Below are 16,602 nucleotides of genomic sequence, written 5' to 3' on the forward strand. Positions count from 1 at the left end.
GAGTCTGTTTCTTCTTAAGTTATCAAAGTTATATCCTTTTGATACCTGCAGGTCTAATGATATACTTTGTTTCATTCCTGATACTGATAATTTAATTATTTACTTTTCCTACTTGCCATAGATTCAGTCTGGTCTTTTTCAGTAATCTAAGCTCCTATTTTTGGAATCTAGATAAGATTTCAAAAGCAGGAGCTTAGATTGCTGACTGAGACTGTTTTCTTCTTTAATGTTTGTATTTATATTTAGTGCTATAAATTTCCCTCTTAGCACTGTTTTGTATCTCAAACAATTTGATATATGTTTTCATTTTCATTCAGTTCAGTATATTTTTTGGTTTCCATTCCCATGGACTGTTTAGGAGTTGGCTGTTTAATTTCTAAGTTTTACTTTCTAGTTTGGTCTCGTTGTGGTCGAAGAACATATTCTGTGTGATTTCAATTATTTTATATCTGTTAAGATTTGTTTTATGGTTTAGGATTGAAAAGAAGTATTTTGTTGCCATTGAGTAGAATGTTCTTTCCAAGTCCATTGGATCCTGTTGATTGTTGGTATTGAATTCTTCTACATGTTTACTGATGTTCTGTGTTGTTCTGTCAATTGCTGAGAGAGAGAGATTGAAATCTAACTGTAATTGTGAATTTGTTTATTTCTCCTTATATTTTGCAGCTCTTATCTGGTGCACATGTTTGGGATTGTTCCATCTTCTTGGTGGATTGACCTTTGTCATTATGTAATATTCTTTGCTCTGAAGTCTGCATTAGCTGATACTAGTTTAGCCACCTCTCATTTCTTTTAGTTGTTTGTACAGTATATCATTTTCTATTCTTTTACTTTCAGCCCGCCTATATTGTTATATTTAAAGTCAGTTTCTTCTGAACAGCATAGTTTACGGTGTTTGTTGTTGTTGTTCCACTCTGTCAGTCTCTAATCTTACAATTGGTTTATTTAAAACACTTATATTTGATGTAATTACTGATGTATTAGGGCTTAAGTCTGCCCTGTATTTTACAGTTCAAGAATTGTGGTTCTTTTGTTATATATTTCTTTCCTTAGACTTTCAGTTTCTTTGCTGATAGTTTCTGTCTTTTCATTTGTTTTAATTTCTTCTTGATTGCTTACTGGAGCATTTTTATAACTGCTTTAAAATCTGAGTTGAGTGATTCTAAACATCTTGAGCATTTCAGGGTTTGCATCTATTGATTGCCCTTTTGCTGTTTGAGATCTTGGTTCTTGCTATGGCAGGCAATTTTTTTTTTTTAATTGAAACCTGGAAGATTGGAGTATGATTTTGTTATGAAAGTCTGGATCTTACTTGAGGCTTCTGTTTTAGCTAGCTTCCTCTAACACCACTTGGGCGGGAGAGTTGAGGGCCTCATTAGTTTCAGGCGCCCATAGAAGGTGAAGTTCCTCTCTGCATCCTTGACATCTGGGGAGGAGTCCTCATGACTGTCAGCGGAGGTGAGAAGCCTCCACAGATGCTTGATCTCCACTGACACTGCTGGAGTGATGGCCGCGTTCCTGGGTAAAGCTGACAGCCTTGACTCGACATCCTCCTCTGACACTTGCAGAGTGGAGGAGGAGTGTCTGCTTTTCACTGCCTGATGGAAGTACCCCTTGTGGTTTCCGCTGACACTGCAGAATTTGAGAGGGCGGCCTGCTTATATCCTAGTGTTTTGTTTGTTGTTTAGTCCCTAAGTCGTGTCTGACTCTTTTGTGATCCCATGTACTCTAGCCTGCCAGGCTATCTGTCCATGGCATTCTCCAGGCAAGAATACTGGAATGGGGTGCCATTTCCTCCTCAAGGGGGTCTTCCCAAATCAGGGATCCAATCCAAGTCCCTTGTGTTGGCAGGAGGACTCTTGACCACTGAACCCCCTGCTGCTGCTGGGTTGCCATTTCCTCCTCCAATGTATGAAAGTGAATAGTCAAAGTGAAATCGCTCAGTCGTGTCTGACTCCTAGCAACCCCGTGGACTGCAGCCTACCAGGCTCCTCCGTCCATGGGATTTTCCAGGCAAGAGTACTGGAGTGGGGTGCCATTGCCTTCTCCAACTGAGCCCCCAGAGCGCCCCATATCCTGGTGAGGGTGGACCATTCAGTTCCCCCCATTCAGGCTTTGCTGGCGTTGGTAGGGGTTGAGCCAGTTTTCTCTTTGGTGTTTGACTAGAGAAGAGTGGTTTGTTGTTTTTTTCCCTTAACAATTTCTGTCTTGCCAGATTGCTTACTTTGGGCTAGAGGGGGAGAGCAGGCTTTTGTGTTTGTTTATTTTTTGTCTGCCCTCGTTGGCATTTCTGTTTTGCTGACTCCTTCAGCTCCAAGCTGGGATAGATGAGGCAAGAAGAAAACCCAGGGAACAGGCTACTGTATCATTTCTCAGATTCTTTCAGAGTCTTTTTATGTTTGTTTTGTATATAATGTAAGGCTTTTAATTGAATTAACAGGAGAGACGTGAAATAACACTTCATCTTCTTAGAAGCAAGTTGTTTCTCTTATTTTTTCTTAAAGTGAACTTTCTGCCTTCCTTCCCCATCGTACTCTACTGCCTCTTTTCTCTGCTCCATTTTAGAAACAGATTCTTTGAAAGCAGTTGTCTAGGCTTCTTTTCTCTAGTTTCTCCTCTTTCGCTCTTTTAAACCTATTCTAGCAAGACTTTATCCTTATAGCTCCTCCGAAATCACTCTTGTAAAGGCCTTATTTACAAGTGAATAATCAAACCAGTTAATACTGACAAAGCTTTGGGTGAAGCTAAAATTGTAGAGGGAAGTCTGTAGCATTAAATATTATATTAAAGAGGGGGAAAAAGTCTAAAACCAAATGAACTGGTATCTAATTTAAAAGGATTAACCCAAAGAAAATAAAGGAGATAAAAAGTGTTCCAACCCTGGTAAAACAGAAAAAAGATACAATTGAGAGAATTAAGAAATTCTGACAAGGTAATCAAGAAGAACAAAAAAAAGGAAAAAATATATAATAATCATGTTAGAAAATATTGTAAATATTTTAATTGGCATATTTAAGTAAAATTATATGTGAAATAAGTAATCAGAAAAGTGTATAAATGACCAAAACTGATTCAAAAAGACATAAAAAAATCTGACTGGTCTAATAACCATTTAAAATGCTGATTTAGTAGTTTAAAGGTTTTTCTTTTCTTAGTAAAAAGGCCCAGGTGGTTTTTCAGCTGCTGAGTTTGTTCATATCCTGAATCCAATGTTGAGTAAACTTTTTTCGGAAAACAGAAGAAAGTGTACCATTTTTCATTTTGTTTTTTTGAGGCTTATGCTATAAGCTTGTTACAAGACTAGCAAAAAAAAAAGTGAAAGAATGAAATTTACAGCCAGTCTCATTTATGAACAGCAGTGTATAAAACAGGTAACATGACCAAGTTTGGCTTGTTCTAAGAATGCAAGTGTTAAGCAACACTAGAAATTTATTCAGATATTTTACACATTAATAAAATGATAAGTTACTACACATCACATTGTTGATTCAGAACAGTGAAAGGCTTGGTTAAATCTGAGAATGCTAGGTGTATTGTCATGAGTACTGAAATCAGTTTTGCGTGGAAAACTATTGGTCACAGTAGATGGCACAGCTAATTTGATTGAAGGGAGTCAGATGATCTCAGAGAGGACAAACTGTGAGTTAGTTCTGATGAGAGATTTTTTGACAAAATATTAGAAGGAACAGCATATCAAGTAGATAAAATAATATGTGCTTAAAGCATAGATATGGCATTTGGGAATGGTAAGTGAATTATAACTAGAGCACGGTTACATTTTAAGGATATTGGGCCCTGGCTGGAGATGAGATTGGAAGTTTATGCCAATTGTGAAAGGCTTTGCCTTATTTCTTGCTAAATAGTGGAGTAAATCAACCCAGGTAAAGTCAGAAAGCCAGTAATACTTTGGAACATCCCATCTCTTTAGTTCCTTATATTTAGTTAGTTGTACCTTTAGAGATAACATCTATTGCTTGTTTGCATTCTTTTGTATATGTACCTGATGTAAAGTTAGGTGCTGTCACTGATATACTTTGATTTTTTGTTTACTAAAAATGTAGTGATTGAATCACTAATATAATGTATTTCCTCTGGATTACCTACTAAACTTTTAAAAGCAATCATGGTTAGTCTCTTTCACCAAGATGGTGCCTGAGAATTTGTGTCAGAGGCCTGATTAATTTTATTTGTTCTGTCATTTTAACTTTATTTGTGGTAAAAGCATATATCTTAGTATGTTTCTTTTTACCAAATATTTGTGATTTTATTCGAGGTTATGCTTGAGTTGTGGGTGTTTTTTTTTTAAAGAAAAGTTATTGGAGTGACGTTTCATAGATTGCCAGGTTTTCTTTTCCCTTTTTCCCTTTTGCATTGTATTGGTAGGTAGAAGGCAACAGTTACTCTAAATTTGTGAATCAGAGATTTTAAACCTAAACTAACTTCATAAATGTGCTCACTTTTTTACTTAATGCATTCATTCTAACCCCCAAAGATACTTTTATTTAATTTTCTTAATTATATAACATTTGATTTTTTAATTTAAGGTGTGACTGCACAGAAAAGTTACAGAACAAATTTGACTTTTTGCGCTCACAGTTGAATGATATTTCTTCGTTTAAGAATATTTACAGATATGCCTTTGATTTTGCAAGGGTAGGTGGAATTTCCATGTTTGCAATTTTAATATTTTTTTTATTATCTTGAAACCACACTTAGGAAAACTTTTTTATCTTTTGTTTTAGGATAAAGATCAGAGAAGCCTTGATATTGATACTGCTAAGTCTATGTTAGCTCTTCTCCTTGGGAGGACATGGCCACTGTTTTCAGTATTTTACCAGTACCTAGAGGTATGTATATATTTTTATTTTTAAAATAATATTTAAAAACTTCAGCTGAATGAACAGCATACCTTTGAATGAATAAAAACAAAAAGACTGTAGCTTTTTAAAAAATCTGTATAAGTGGTTGAAAATTTGTTTAAATGTATACCTATCTGCTCTCATTTAGACATGAGTTCATGTTCATTAATATATTTTGTGCATAAGCCGTGTATATTCCTTTCCTCACAGCTCTTCTCCCTTCGGAAAAAAAAAAAAAACAAAGATAAATCTTCAAAAAAACAATTTTAGCACAAATGCCCTTAATGTAAAATTAGTTTCTTGGGATTTTTCAGGAGAGAATTGATGCTAGTGTACAAATCTCAAGCTTCTAAATCAAGTTTCTTTCTATATACAGAATATTAGACTGAAAAAATCAATTTAAAAGAACCAATTTTAGTATTAAAGCTTAGGCTCAATCTAAAGAATTAGAATAAACTTTTTATCTTGTTGTTGTTTGTTGCTCAGCTGAATCTTACTCTTTGCGACCCCATGGACTGCAGCACGCCAGGCTTCCCTGTCCTTCACCATCTCCCGGAGCTTGCTCAAACTCATGTCCATTGAGTCGGTGATGCCATCCAACCATCACGTCCTCTGTTGTCCCCTTCTCCTCCTGCCTTCAGTTTTTCCCAGCATCAGGGTCTTTTTCAGTGGGTCGGTTCTTCCCATCAGGTGGCCAAAGTATTGGAGCTTCAGCTTCAGCATCAGTCCTTCCAATGAATATTCGGGATTGATTTCCTTTAGGATGGACTGGTTTGAGCTCCTTGCAGTCCAGTTGAGTTGAGTTGAGTTCAGTTCAGTCGCTCAGTTGTGTCCGACTCTTTGCGACCCCATGAATTGCAGCACGCCAGGCCTCCCTGTCCATCACCAGCTCCCAGAGTTCATTCAGACTCACGTCCATTGAGTCAGTGATGCCATCCAGCCATCTCATCCTCTGTCGTCCCTTCTCCTCCTGCCCTCAATCCCTCCCAGCATCAGTCTTCGCATGAGGTGGCCAAAGTATTGGAGTTTCAGCTTTAGCATCATTCCTTCCAAAGAACACCCAGGAATGATCTCCTTCATAATGGACTGGTTGGATCTCCTTGCAGTCCAGGGGACTCTCAAGAGTCTTCTCCAACACCACAGTTCAAAAGCATCCATTCTTCAGCGCTCAGCTTTCTTCACAGTCCAACTCTCACATCCATACATGACCATTGGAAAAACCATAGCCTTGACTAGATGGACCTTTGTTGGCAGAGTAATGTCTCTGCTTTTGAATATGCTATCTAGGTTGGTCATAACTTTCCTTCCAAGGAGTAAGCATCTTTTAATTTCATGGCTGCAGTCACCATTTGCAATGATTTTGGAGCCCAAAAAAATAAAGTCTGACACTGTTTCCACTGTTTCCCCATCTATTTCCCATGAAGTGATGGGACCGGATGCCATGATCTTCGTTTTCTGAATGTTGAGCTTTAAGCCAACGTTTTCACTCTCCACTTGCACTTTCATCAAGAGGCTTTTGAGTTCCTCTTCACTTTCTGCCATAAGGGTGGTGTCATCTGCATATCTGAGGTTATTGATATTTCTCCCAGCAATCTTGATTCCGACTTGTGCTTCTTCCAGCCCAGCATTTCTCATGATGTACTCTGCGTATAAGTTAAATAAGCAGGGTGACAATATACAGGCTTGATGTACTCCTTTTCCTATTTGGAACCAGTCTGTTGTTCCATGTCCAGTTCTAATTATTGCTTCCTGACCTGCATATAGGTTTCTCAAGAGGCAGGTCAGGTGGTCTAAGGGACTCTCAAGAGTCTTCTCCAACACCACCATTAGAAAGTTTAATATTTTATGTCCCCAAATATGAGAATGTACTTAGATATAGTAATTACTGAGACATATATGCTGAATTTATAAAGGAAGTATTCTTTTAGAAGAAAGGCTTTATTCTTACACCTGTTGTTCAAGGTAAGATTCTAAGAAGATACTGTCCTTTTTTTCCATTTCTTGCTTTGGTAGTGTTTTTTTGTTTTTGCAATTTTGTCTTTTGTTTTGGTGTACTTCTTACCATTTCTTGAATATAGATGCTTTTGCTTTGAAAATAATTTCTCATGAAGCTGATTGTTTATCATAGCAAGTTCCCCAGATTAGTTTTGTTTAAAGCTTGTGATAAGAGACAGTAATATAAAAAGGTCTTATTTGCACACTTAAATCTTTTAGCCTAATAAAGCAGATTAGTTGATGGATATTACCTATCTTCCTCATATTAGTAATTTGGGGACAGAGATAAATATTCCTTGTAAAAATATTCCCATGTAAAAGTTGCTGAGAGAACTAAATATTTTCAAATGTTTGTTGTGTGGAGGGTATTTAACATACATTATCTTTTTAAATCTTTATAACACCATTTTGAATTATGTTTTATTTTTACTTAGCCAACGAGTAACTTTCCCAAGGTCACTCAATTAAGTAACAGAAGTAAGATTTGAACCCAAGCCTGAAAAATGCCAACTTCAAATGTGGCTAAAGATTTGAAGTTGCATAACCTTATGCAAAGAAACAATTTAATGAGAAACAGCAGGAGGGAGTTTACTGTGTATATGAAACATTATATAGCTTGATCTCACTGGTGATTACACAGCATATACATTGGTAAAAATTTATTGAGTTTTACCCTTTTTGTTAGTGCCCTTGATGCTGTGTTATTTCTCAGGAATAAAAAAGGAAAAAATAAATTTGAAGATGTTAACATCTAAATGACCCTGAAAATTCTCTTAGAAACACAAATAATTAAAAGAGGAATAACTGTTTTAGGAAAGACTAAATCAAAACAAAGTTACAACTATGTTTATTGAAGTCAAATCCTAATAGATATTGCTTGTTCTGTAATCCAAATGTTTATATCGTTTTCTGCAGCAATCAAAGTATCGCGTTATGAACAAAGATCAGTGGTACAATGTGTTAGAATTCAGTAGAACAGTCCATGCCGATCTTAGTAACTATGATGAAGATGGTGCTTGTAAGTATATAATACAATGTTTTCTTACCAAAATATAGTTCTTAAAGCTATTAAATGAGAACGTGGATTTGTGTAGCATTACTATAAAGGATTTAAACTTCCTAATAGACCTTCTTGTTTTAATTGTGTGGGAAGTGTAGCGGGGAGGCAGGTATAGAAGGTAGAGAACTTAGATTGAGCACCATTATAAAATGTGTGCTAGTAAATGAAATATTTTCAATTACTTGGTAGCAGAGCACTATAGCTAAATTCAGAATGTAATTTCTGCAGCTAGAAGCTAAAATTCTGCTTTATTCCTGGCTTTCCTGGCATTTTACTATGTAAGAAAAGTGCAGTCATGATTTTAAAAATAGGAAAGCAAAACAGCTATAGTAGCAAAAGCTTTAATATCATAATATCCATTCACAGTATGGCAAATAATGTCAAAGTAACTTCCTTCAGAAATTATTGAGTAAACAGTCAATAAACTATGATTAAAATATCTGTCAGTCCCCTTGAGTGGAAAACCCAGGATGCCATAGGTGTTGGAGGCAATGATGAATTTTTAGATAAGCCAGATGAATTTTCTAGAGCTGTAAGTTTTTCACTCCCATCACAAGTTTGGCTGCATGTGTTGTTTTCATGTTGCAAAGCATTGTATAGAAAAGATTGTTATTGCTGTTTGGTTGCTAAGTCGTGTTGAACTCTTTTGTGACCTCATGGACTATAGCTCTCCAGACTCCTCTGTCCATGGAATTTCCCAGGCAAGAATCCTGGAGTGGGTTGCCATTTCCTTCTTCAGGAGATCTTCCCAACCCAGGGATTGAACACGGGTCTCCTGCATTGGCAGGCAGATTCTTTACCACTGAGCCACCAAATGTAAACTGAGGTTAATGGACTTTTGTGACACTGAAGAAACAAAATGCTGAAGAAAGGATAACTTTATTTCTTTCTGTATATATTGTGTCTTCCATTTACAAAATAGTGTAAAATTTAATATTTTTATAAATAATACCTTACAGCAGTAAACTGGCAGCTCAAGGACTATGTCTGTCCTGTAGATATGTATTTTCATGTGCATTTGAGTCAGCGTTTTAACTGAGAGGTTTTGAATAAAAATATAGCTTCTAGATTTGTTTGAAAAATTACAAAATCTGACAGAACTGTTCCTGTGTTCTTCTATAGGAATTCGGTTGGAACCACGTAGTGGCTTATGTTGCACTTGCTTTCTGGTGTGCTGGTCCACAGTATGACAACATCTAGGTTGCTTTTCAGTTGTCATTTATTATTATGCTAGTCTCCTGTTTTTCTTACAGTAGAGAAATATCCATTAAAAGCGAGAGAAAAAGTGAGCTCACCAGAGGGTTGTAAGAAGAATAGGGCAAGCATATTTCTTTATGGCAATGAGTTTTCCCTACATTTCCAAACAATAAACGGTGAGGTTTAAATATTGCCTATCTGACTTCTATAAGTAAGTAAATTTGAACTCCCTGTAATATAAAAATATCTTTTTACAATAGTTCTTAATGCAGGTGTTGATATTTATTAGGTACTTGCTTTGTGTTCAGATCTATAGTAGGTCTTGTACCTGGAACAGTATATGGCCACACCTTCAGTACACTTACACATTTCTTGGTAAGGTAACAGAAATACTACGTTAAAACACTTTTCAGATTATTTAATAATTAATTGGCAGAAAGCCATGGGCAGTTAGAAAAAGGGAGAGGTTAATATTGACCGAGTTATCAGAGAGTTCATGAAACACTTAAATCTTGAGAATGTGGTTTGTACAAATATCCATTGTGGAAAGTCCCTTATGTTTTATTTAAAAAAAAAAAAAAACAAATGGCCAAGAAAGCACCTATTAAGTAGAAGAGGGAGTCTGGAAGGAAAATACCTAAAGAAGGGAAAGGTCAGTTCCCTATTGTCACCATAGAGTTTGTTTTATATAATTTAAGAGATAAGTTCACTGAATTCTAATAAAAGTTGTTTCTTTTATTTCTAGGGCCTGTTCTTCTTGATGAATTTGTTGAGTGGCATAAAGTTCGTCAAGCATCATAGCAAGAAGTATTGTGAAGAAAGTGCAAACCTTTTGATCCTGACGTGTGTACAGGCTAATGAGATGAGAGGGGAAAAAACCTAAGGGGTGCATTTTCATTCATATGAAAGACTTCTCATAGTACTTTTTTTTTTTTCCTTTTTTTTTTAAAGGACGTTTTCTTGTTACATGTTATGGGCGTTGAGCCACACCTCTTCTGAGACTGAATATTGAAGTTTTTGTTTGAGTTATGTTTATAACATTTATTTCAGAACAATAAAGATTCAGATTTGTGACAAAGGCCTTAAAGTGAAGATGTCCGTTGAGTGTCAAGAGTGGTATTTATTTTTGTAAATTTTAATTCTTGAATTTTAGAAGTCTGTCATACCAGAAATTTGTGGAATTTTAAAGGTTTTAAACAGTCTTAATATTTGGCAATGTACTCTGTTCATGGTATAGCTCATATATTCATCTCTGCACAATCAGAAAGAATATTTATTGGTCTTGACTTCTTGGGTAATTTCTGATGCAGCTAATAAAATACGTTTCTGGATATTGGGCAAGTTTAGCTGTGGTTTTCTGTGAAAGTTGCCAACATATTATGCATATTCTTTATCTGAAAAGTTTACAGTTGGAAAGATTATTGTGTTGTTACTTTGTTTTCTAACCATTAAATAGTATTGTCAATAAGTATAAATCAGCATCGTATGTATACTCTTAATGTGAATTTTACGTTTTCTGTATTCTATCAGTTTAAAATTCCATTATATTAGAGCAAGTTTCATATATTAATGGTCTCAAAATCAGTTAGCCTTATGGGAAAATTAAGACCATTATTGAAGCTGTATATCATCATTATTGTTGTTGTTCGTGACATATATGTGATCTTTTTAACTATCATTTCGTGATTTGGGGAGTTGTGTTGAGGACCACTCCATCCCAATCCCCCTTCTTTTTGGTTATTTGAGAACCTTAGCTCTGATGTTGTGGATTTAGTTAAAATATGTATTAGAAAAACGAGAATACGGACTCATGGGAGAATTCTGGGTGTAATTGTGCACAACTCAAGGGTACCATTTACATTGGTACAAATTACATTGCTAATTGTCACAATTCTCTGACCGTTGGCAGTGAAGTTTCCTGAAGACAGGACCGTCTTTTTTCTAATTCACACAAAAGGTGTCTTTTTGGACTAGCAGCAGGGCTGTTTTTACATTCCTCTTAAACCATCCAATATCCCAGTGAAATGAAAACCGTGTTCACATTTACAGTCAAGTCACAGCTTCAGGAATGTAATTCCTAATTATATGGAGAAAAGCAAATAGGTTGCTTTTCCATAATAACATTTCTATTGGGATTTAAGGTAAAGGTTGGTTTTTGGTGGTGAATTTAATGAGTGATTACAGTAGTGATTACTTAGGGAGAATAGCATTTTAAATAATTTTATGTTTTTGCTTTTTTTTTTTTGCTTTTTGGTTGAGAAAGAATGATTGCCGTTTTTATTTCTTCATGACATCACTATGTACGACTTTGTGAAACACTGATATAATAATGGAAAACAGTTTTTCCCTTAAATGTCTGATAAGGATAATTTTCCTGGAATACTGTGTCAAGTATTAGAATCACTGAATTATTGGAACTGAGCATACTGACAGTGAGTGTTACGACATTATGACTGGTGTTTTAGTATTAAATGTATTATAAGTAGTGTCAGTCCTCGAACAACATGGGTTTGAACCGTGTGGTTCTGCTTATAGGCAGATTTGTTTTCAGTAAATACGCAATCAACTCTCTGTGTCTGTGGACCCTGCATCCGTGTATAACAGGACCTGTGGGATAGAGGACCAACTGTGGCTCTTGAGCATCTGCAGATTTTGGTAAACTCGGCAGCTGCTGGAGCCAGTGTCCTTTACGTCCTGCGGGATGACTGTAAAGCACTTAGGTTTTAGACATTTGAATCTTTATGATATGACTCTTCAGGGAACAACTTGTGAATTTGAAGAATATTGCCCATCTTTATTTAATTCCAAAATATATAATTTAAATGAAATTTTATAAGTTGTCAATTTATGGCCTGAACAAAATTGTTTTGTCTTTATAAGAAACATTTAAAAATTATAGATGCCTTTTAAAGAAATAAAATATATGAAACAATTTACTTTGCTTACTTATCCAAAGATTCCTTTAAGACTTTGAATCTGGAAATTTAAATGAAACTTACTTTATCCTGAAGTCAACAGCCCCATTTTACTCAGTCTGTGCTTGGTTTACTCTGCTCTTTCTAATTCTCCAACCTTCTTAGAGTCATAACTCAACTTATTTTGGAAGCAAACTTAACTCTGCCTCATTCATCTCAGGATATGGGCTTGTCCCTTCTGGTCATTTCTTTTTTAATTAGTATTTGAACATAATTTAATTTATTGGAACTAATGATCAAGAGGTTAAGTAGTGTAAGTAAAGAGGATAGTATTAAGGAGCCAGCAGTATGAATAACAAATCTTCTGTTGGGGCTCTTGTTTTAACTAGTTAGCTTTAAGTGCCTTCCCAGGAATCCTGTTGTAAAACTTCCTTTAATGTGGAATAAAATTCACTGGTGCTTTATAATTAGAAACTACTTTCTTCTTATAGAATAACATACAGATGGAATACTACTGGAAGAAAGTAGAGCCAGGTGTTGATTCTGAACTGTGAGTGGATGGAGAGGTTGTCTCCCAACCCCTTGAAGCCAGTGATTTATTAACAAGGCATAGTATCTTTAGGAACTTGCCAGTTATTCAGGTAACTTATTTGAATAGGAGATAGAAAATGGTGTGTTGTGGGCTTATCTGACTTTATTGCAATGTTATCTCTTATTGTCTTACAATGTCTTCTTTTTTGACTGCTCACAGTAAAATTCTTGACGTAATCCATTTTTGGTTGTAGTATTTTTATGTGTAATGTACAGGTTTTTTGACTTGAGTTTTACTTTGAAGTACTCTAGTGTTTCTTAAAGGGCTCCCTGGTGGCTCAGTGGTAAAGGATCCACCTGCCAAGTAGGAGATGTGGGTTTGATCCCTTGGGTCTAGAAGATCCCCTGGAGAAGGAAATGGCAACCCACTCCAGTATTCTTGCCTGGAAAATCCCATGGACAGAGGAGCCTGGTGGGCTACAGTCCATGGGGTCGCAAAGAGTCAGACATGACTTAGCGACCGACTACACACAAGTATTTCTTAAACTGGAATTTGAGGGCCTTCTATGGGAATGTTAGATTGACCCTGAATAGTACTTCTCTTAAATTCAAATGCCTTTTTCATCTAGTGAGCCAAAAATTTATCTTTAGTAGAATTAATGCCATCACTTTGTGTGGGGAGGTGAGTAGGATAGTAGAATTTTAAAGCATAGTAGTTAATGTAGAGTATTAGCAATGAAACATTTTACTTTGAACAAATGATTTCTTTGTCAAAACATGTCCTTTCTCCTTAATTGATGATGTGAAGTTATGAAAGCATTTATTTGAAATATATTACATACTCAGCTTGATAAACAAGAATACTGACTTTTTTTTAAAAACTGCTTTCTTGAAGGGTACTTAAAACTGTTGTGATCATTCCTAATTCAATAAAGTTTTGTTTGGGCTCTCAAGGCTCTTAGGGCCTAAAGTTTTGTAGCACATCTCATGTGCTTACTAAATGTCTAAAGCATCAAATAAGTTGAGGACACTTTAATTTACATAATTTAAATGCATTTCTCTGTTAAACTAAGAGAAAAGGCAAAGCCATCTCTTAATCGTACTTCTAAAGAATTCATAAAGAATTCTCTTTTTCTTGAGATAGTATATTTCTTGAGTGATATTAGGAATCATTACGTGGAAACATTTCAAGGTAGTGTTTATTTACTCTTCAGGAGAAAAGAGAAATAACAGCAAAATATCTTTGATTTTGTCAGGAAAGGCTGGTCTGGATTATTAAATATTCTAGATCATGTAATTTTTTAATGAATATAGTTTTATAAATATTTGTTAACAACCAGACAAGTTGCTTAAGATCTGGTCTTTTTTGTTGATAAACCTGGTTACCTATAAGTAGTAATGTGGAAGCCTAAACAACAGTCTGACTTTTATGGTCAAATTTATATAGATACAGATTATGAAAAGGTAAATTCCTGCCCCAAACCTCAGGTGAATTATTTCTAATTCACTGTTTATTGTAGAGGCTTTTCTAGTGGATTTTTACTTCACTGAAGCAAATCTTTAGCTCTTTTAAAGCACAATTTATTTACTTTTCGTCAAATACCAGTCTTAATAAAAAATAAATTTGCTATCTCCATCTTACAGTCTTTTGTGTCCTGTACAGATTGTGCTGCTTTGTTCCTAGACCCGTTGTTCATTTGATCATTTTCTTTTTATTTTGTGTGCTTTTATTTATTAAACCTTTTATAATATGGCTTATTTTTACATGGGTTCTGGTTTATCATGTGTTAAATATTCTTCAAAATATATCCAGTAAAAGGATTAGACTTTAACATGAGTATGAATTCTTACCTTAGAGTGCCAGTTTTTTTGGAGCTTTGTTGTATTTTATGGATCTGTGCTCCACAAATGTAAAACGTATATTAAAAATTTCTTAGTTTTCCCCCAAATTATATCATGTTGAAGAAGTTTTATCACTTGCAATTTTGTTTTTCTCAGCTTTAGAGTAATAAGGAAAACTGCCATACATGATGGATTATTTTAAGTATGAAGTAAAATTGTGGGTATTATGAAATATTCCAGTATGAGACAATTATTTTTAAAAGCCAACAAAAATAAGCAAAATGGATATATATAAAACCAGCTTTACCCAAATCGCTATGTGTGTAAGTAAATTGTATATCACCCATAATTTGTTTTTTCATGTAGAAAATAGCGTGGATAAAAGTTTTCACATATTTTGGTGAAAAGAGAATTTGCTTCCATATGACTGCTGTCAGTTGCATTTGAAGAGGAAATGTGCATGTGAAAGAGGAAAGATAAAAGATAAATTATTTCAATAACTTGTTGTTAGAGACTTAGTATTATTAATTTACCAAACTTAGCAAAATTATTTTTTATGAATATTACATTAAGTACAATTAGTTTACCCTTAGTTCTTTCCTTGTATTATTCTGTCATACAAATCAGATGACTTATAGCAAGTTTGTACACTTTTACTTTTATCTACAAATGCAGAAACTTTACCTGTTTTTGGATTTATATCTTTTCTTGAAACTGCTATGAATATTGAGAAAGTTTATAGAAGTAACATCAGAGAAGCCTGATTTGATCTCCTCTTTGCCACATCCTTGTTACGTCAGTTTTAAACAAGTCACTTCTGTCATCTTCAGTTTTGTTGTCTGTAAAATAATATACTTACCAGTACCTTTAGGAACTTCAGAACAGTGCCCTATCCACAGTGCTAAGTAAATGTTGAATGAATACACCTAGATAATTAAATAGAAAGCAATTTGTTGTTGTTCAGTCGCTCAGTCATGTCTGACTCTTGCCCCATGGACTGTAGCACATCAGGCCTCGCCCAAACTCATGTCCGTTGAGTCAATGATGCCATTCAGCCATCTCATCCTCTGATATCCCCTTCTCTTGCCTTCAGTCTTGCCCAGCATAAGGGTCTTTTCCAGTAAGTCATTTCTTCACATCAGGTAGCCAAAGTATTGGAGCTTCAAAATCAGTCCTTCCAATGAATATTCGGGATTGATTTCCTTTAGAGTGGACTGGTTTGATCTCCTTGCTGTCCAAGGGACTCTCAAGAGTCTACTCCAGCACTACAGTTCAAAAGCATCAATTCCTCGGCGTTCAGCTTTCTTTATGGTCCAACTCTTAACAACTGTACATGACTACTGGAAAAACCATAGCTTTGACTAGATGGACCTTTGTCGACAAAGTAATGTCTCTGCTTTTTAATACACTATCTAGGTTTGTCATAGCTTTTCTTCTTAGGAACAAGCATCTTTTAATTTCATGGCTGCAATCACCATCTGCAGTGATTTTGGAGTCCAAGAAAATAAAGTCTGTCACTGTTTCCATTGTTTCTCCATCTATTTGCCATGAAGTGATGGGATTGGATGCCTGATCTTCGTGTTTTGGATGTTGAGTTTTGAGTCAGTGTTTTCACTCTCTCACCTTCATCAAGAGGCTCTTTAGTTCCTCTTTGTTTTCTGCCATAACAGTGGTGTCATCTGCATATCTCAGGTTATTAATGTTTCTCCTGGGAATCTTGATTCCAGCTTTGTGCTTCATCTAGCCCGGTATTTCGCATGATGTACTCTGCATGATTTAAATAAGCAGGGTGACAGTATACAGTCTTGACATACTCCTTTTCCAATTTTGAACCATTCTGTTGTTCAATTAACTAGTTTTTTTTTTTAAACAAGTTTTTCCATCCTGTGTAAACCGAAATAGCTGAAATTTTTGTTTTATTTTACCACTAATCAGACTTAATTCCTCTTGAACTAAATATTGGGTTGGCCATAACGTTCATTCAGGTTTTTTCGTATCAGAAGAAAAGCTCAAATAAACTTTTTGGCCAACCCAGTGTTTCAGAAAATCTCAAGCATCTAGTATGTTTTAGGCCCGGATACAGCAGGACACAGAATAGACAATTATTTTTGAGCCTTATGGGATTCGGCTTTTAATTGATAAAATACAAAATTTATCATATGGTCGCATGTTATTAAGGGAAGATAAGTTGAGGAAAGGGTCT

General features: G+C 35.3%; 1 protein-coding gene across 4 annotated transcripts in view; it reads left to right on the forward strand.

Annotated features, from left to right (window-relative positions):
• The window catches only part of DCUN1D5 (defective in cullin neddylation 1 domain containing 5), a 29,006-nt gene extending 18,554 nt beyond the window's left edge, over positions 1-10,452 (forward strand). For all 4 annotated transcript variants that reach the window (XM_061440088.1, XM_061440090.1, XM_061440089.1 and 1 more), the window contains 4 exons: positions 4,545-4,653; positions 4,743-4,847; positions 7,770-7,872; positions 9,857-10,452. In XM_061440088.1, coding sequence (XP_061296072.1) covers positions 4,545-4,653; positions 4,743-4,847; positions 7,770-7,872; positions 9,857-9,912 — 373 coding nt within the window. In that variant the 3' untranslated portion in view covers positions 9,913-10,452. The remainder of the gene's footprint in view (positions 1-4,544; positions 4,654-4,742; positions 4,848-7,769; positions 7,873-9,856) is intronic.
• The last annotated feature ends 6,150 nt before the right edge of the window (positions 10,453-16,602 follow it).

Source organism: Bos javanicus, chromosome 15, assembly GCF_032452875.1.
Source record: "Bos javanicus breed banteng chromosome 15, ARS-OSU_banteng_1.0, whole genome shotgun sequence".
Lineage (NCBI taxonomy): Eukaryota > Metazoa > Chordata > Mammalia > Artiodactyla > Bovidae > Bos > Bos javanicus.